The sequence below is a fragment of the Loa loa genome, assembly GCF_000183805.2.
Source record: "Loa loa unplaced genomic scaffold supercont3.7, whole genome shotgun sequence".
Classification (NCBI taxonomy): domain Eukaryota; kingdom Metazoa; phylum Nematoda; class Chromadorea; order Rhabditida; family Onchocercidae; genus Loa; species Loa loa.
In genome coordinates, this window is record NW_018108187.1 from 527,783 (window position 1) to 531,768 (window position 3,986).

At 31.4% G+C, this 3,986-nt stretch overlaps 1 protein-coding gene across 1 annotated transcript; it reads left to right on the top strand.

The window, feature by feature from the left end:
• Positions 1-1,509: 1,509 nt before the first annotated feature.
• LOAG_13302 (hypothetical protein) lies at positions 1,510-3,589 on the top strand (the record flags this gene model as incomplete). The annotated part of the gene is made up of 4 exons (XM_003148809.1): positions 1,510-1,648; positions 2,182-2,303; positions 3,242-3,356; positions 3,471-3,589. The coding sequence occupies 4 exons, from the start codon at positions 1,510-1,512 to the stop codon at positions 3,587-3,589; spliced, it is 495 nt and encodes a 164-aa protein (XP_003148857.1).
• Positions 3,590-3,986: the final 397 nt, after the last annotated feature.

Here is a 3,986-nt window from a genome sequence, read left to right on the forward strand (position 1 = left end):
ATTTTCAGAAACAATAACGAAAATCAATGAAATATTTCCCTTCGTTTAAAAGAAAAATTGCTGGAAAGTAAAAAATCACAATCTTCAGAATCTTTGTGTCATTTGTTCTTTAAAATTTGGGGAAGTTTGCAAGCCGAAACATTTACATTTATTTCAAACTTGGCATGAAACTAATTCATTCATGAAATATGAGATGTATGAAAATATTTCACTTTACAGTTATACTTCAATCATCCTTAAAAAGGAATTAATACAGAACATCTTATCCAATATCCTAATTAAACATTTATTTCAATGTCCAGGCTTACATGCCACATGCAGTGGATGAAAGAGGATCGGATTTCCTTGTATTGTGATTGCTGCATGTAATGAATGCAAGAGAATTTCAGAGGAAGATTTTTACTGAAATGGTTGCTAACTGTTATGTTTCAGAATTTACAGTTCTTTTATTGCCATCAAAACATTGTGACTGAGATATTTTCTAAGTGAAGAATGACCTAGAAATTAATCAATAAATCTTCAATATGCTAAAACAGTTCTGTTCGATTTCAAAGTACACTCTTTAATAGGTATTTAAAATTGACATAATTTAACTTGAATTGAACTGTAATATAAATACTAATATTTTACAGTTTGATAGCAAACTGATTGTTTATTACCATATTTTGCTTTCTTTGTTGCCGTTTTGAAGATCGTTTTCTTCCAGAATTCATTTAGATCCAATCAATAATTATTGTCATCAAGTTATCACATTGTCTTATCTTGATTTAAACTATCAGGATATTATGCAAATTTCGAAAATTTTTAATCTCCATTATATGTTTAAACAAACAGATAAATCAAAAATAACTTGAAATATCTTCGTGCATTAGAAAAGCATTCGTGGTTTATTTTACAATGTGATTATTGAGCATTGTTAGAAATGTAATTTGAATAAGACTTTTTTTTTTTGTCAGACTTTGCTCTTCAACTATTCTCTTATTAATTTCCATTATGGAAAAGCAACAAACAGGTCCGTCAACTTTAGTTTTTATAGTCCTATAATTTTGAAGAATACTTGTCTCGATAAGTAAACCAGAACGGGATTTCCTCATCCTTCAAAATGCACTCCGGATTACGATCAGGATTCTGCTTTCAGTATCATTTGTGAAATCCATTCCTCCCGCTAAGAATTTAAAATCGATGCTTCCTTCAATTTGCTTGTACAACTAAAGGTTACAAACGCATTGCCCTCTACAATCCAGTCACCGTAATTAATTTAGGGATTTAAACTTCATGGTCTCATCTCCATGATTTAATTACTTTCATTCCCTTCATCCGATATTTAAAATTTCCCTCAATCAGAGTGTTTAAAAACGGTTAATAAATGCATTCATTCGAGTTATTACATTAATTAGTCAATGCACTTTTGCAAAACAACCAGCCAACGACATATACATACGTACATACAACACATACACACAACACACACACACACACACATACACATACACAGAATTTTGAACATCAATGCGCATTGACACACATGCATGTGATGTGATGTTGGTGATCTCCTGTGCCCATGTAAGGACTCATTGTCACCCCGCTTTCTTGTATTCGAACAGTTCATTGCGATTCTCTGTTGATTTCAACCTTTATGATATCAAAAGTAAATTACTTGTGATTGGCATTATCTAAAGGACAATACCGCTTGTGCTATTCTCACTTTAAATTTGTCACTTGTAACTTATTCATTTACTAAAATACTTGCACATTACTTTTGTTATTAACAGCATCGAAAGAGATGATGAAGTGAATAATAGAATGATAATAGTAGATAGATAACAGAAACAAATTGAATGTCTTACCTTTTACTGTTTCCCGGGATTTAGCACCGAATGGAACTATGCTATTATTCAGTACTTATGTCACCATCTCAGAAATATTACCAATATCATCAATTTAATAAACCGAAATGTTTCCCATAAACTTTGTATTGTTATCTCCGAATGTATTTGAAGCGCATTTGTAACTTTGTTGTTAGCATTGCATTATGATTTCGAAAATATTTTTTGTCAGAATTTAAAGATACATAATTGTTATTATGTCATTATGCTCAGTTGAATCGATGGGTTGAAATAGAAAATTTATCGGTCTAAGGTAGTTAAAATTAATCTCTGGGGACAATCAAGACTTTCACAGCATATCCAGAATCCCATTTAAATAGGAATTTGGGATCTCCGGCTATCTCGAGGGTTATGAGGTATTTTATTCATAGAGAAACCTTGTTTTGTTCTCCTAGATTCCTTTCCAGATCAAAGGAGGTGTGTAATCTTTGCATCTTAATATGATATGTAAATTAAACCAAAATAGAACTGACGATTTCTCAAAATAGAAGCGATCGATTGTGATGGATAAAAATTGAAGATTAGTAGTTGTGAAAGATCAAAACATTGAGTATCTTGAAAATCTATGGATCGATCATAATAATTGCATCAAAGCTTTACGCTCTTTTAAAGATTGTAATTCTCCCATTTTACTTCTTTGAACGTTTAATTAATATCCCAGAATTACACACGAAGTGTATTTCACTTCGATATCTTTCTTTTTTAATCGATCATTTACTTACCTGTCAAATCCCACCATTACTCATCCATATATGCATGCAAATCATTATTGGTACTGTCATTGTATTTATTATCCTCGAAAAACATGTTTCGTCTTTAGAAGCAAATGAATGTTACTTGTTTCCTTCTGTATTATCACCTCTATTAGAAGTTGTCATTATAGTGTCATTAGATTAGACAGAAATCAAAAATGTATGCCTACTATTTGATGGTGATGTCGAAAGCATTATTTCATCAGTTATTCATTCCACTTTCTGTTGAAATTTTATTATTCAGAATCTTTTTTTGAACGATTGGTATCAATGATTAGTACTCTATAAGTTGTCCATATTATTTCATTTCACTACACAACTTAATTCCTCTACATCATTCCTTGCTCACATCTGATTTTCAACGTTGCATCCTTCGGCGTTAGACCATTGAACGTCACCAAACCTTAGTGAGCTTTTTTTTTTTCTTTATACATATCAAAAACACTCTAAAACTAGCCAGATTTGTTTACCTTTTTAGTAAATTTAACCCTATAATTATTTAACTCATAACTCTAATAATCTAAAATGATATGATAATTTAGACGTACTTAATAATTAATTAAATTCTTGATAGACTTTTATCTCATCCTTCCTTATTTCCAGAAAGATATTTCCTGTGTTTCTCATTGTATCTCTATCGATTTTGAATATTTCAAATGTTGTAATGAACTTCGATTGACAAGATACGCGTTATCTATCCATTACAACGTTGAAGAAAGTGAAGCGAAAGTGCGTTTTTCAATTTGATGAAATTGGCGTCGTATATAATTTGTCATTGAAGGTAAATTTTCATGTATTTTATGAAAAATGAACAGTTATGAACTCATTTCAGCCAACAACTTTCAAATTAACGGGAATGAGCTGAAAGGGAGTCATAAGCCTCTTCGAGACAGTCCTCATCTTAGTGTGGTTGCTGTGTCACTGTCGGATGATAAGCGCATTATGGCATAATTGGACGGTCTGTCATATTGGTAAAATGAAATTAAAAGAAATTCTACAAGAATGAAGTCGGAAGAGTGTTCTATTAACGAAAAATTCTTTCTTTGAATTCTATTTCTTTTTTTTAAGGTGTTCTCAATTTATTTTTAATTTGTTCACCCAAGAATTGTAAATTATACAATTTCTAAAAAGCATGCGAACAACAAGAAAGACGAAAGATTTTTGCGCAGTCTTTATGCATCCACTCGTTTACTTAGCGATAGGATAACAGAAGGCCTATTTTTCCTCTTAAGGATGTCACCTAATCGAACAAAACGAGTGACATTGAATTCTTTTTCCTGCCGCCATTCTCGCTTTTTCTCCCATTACTTGAATTATTTACGCATTTTTACAAAATTGCGCGTTGGTT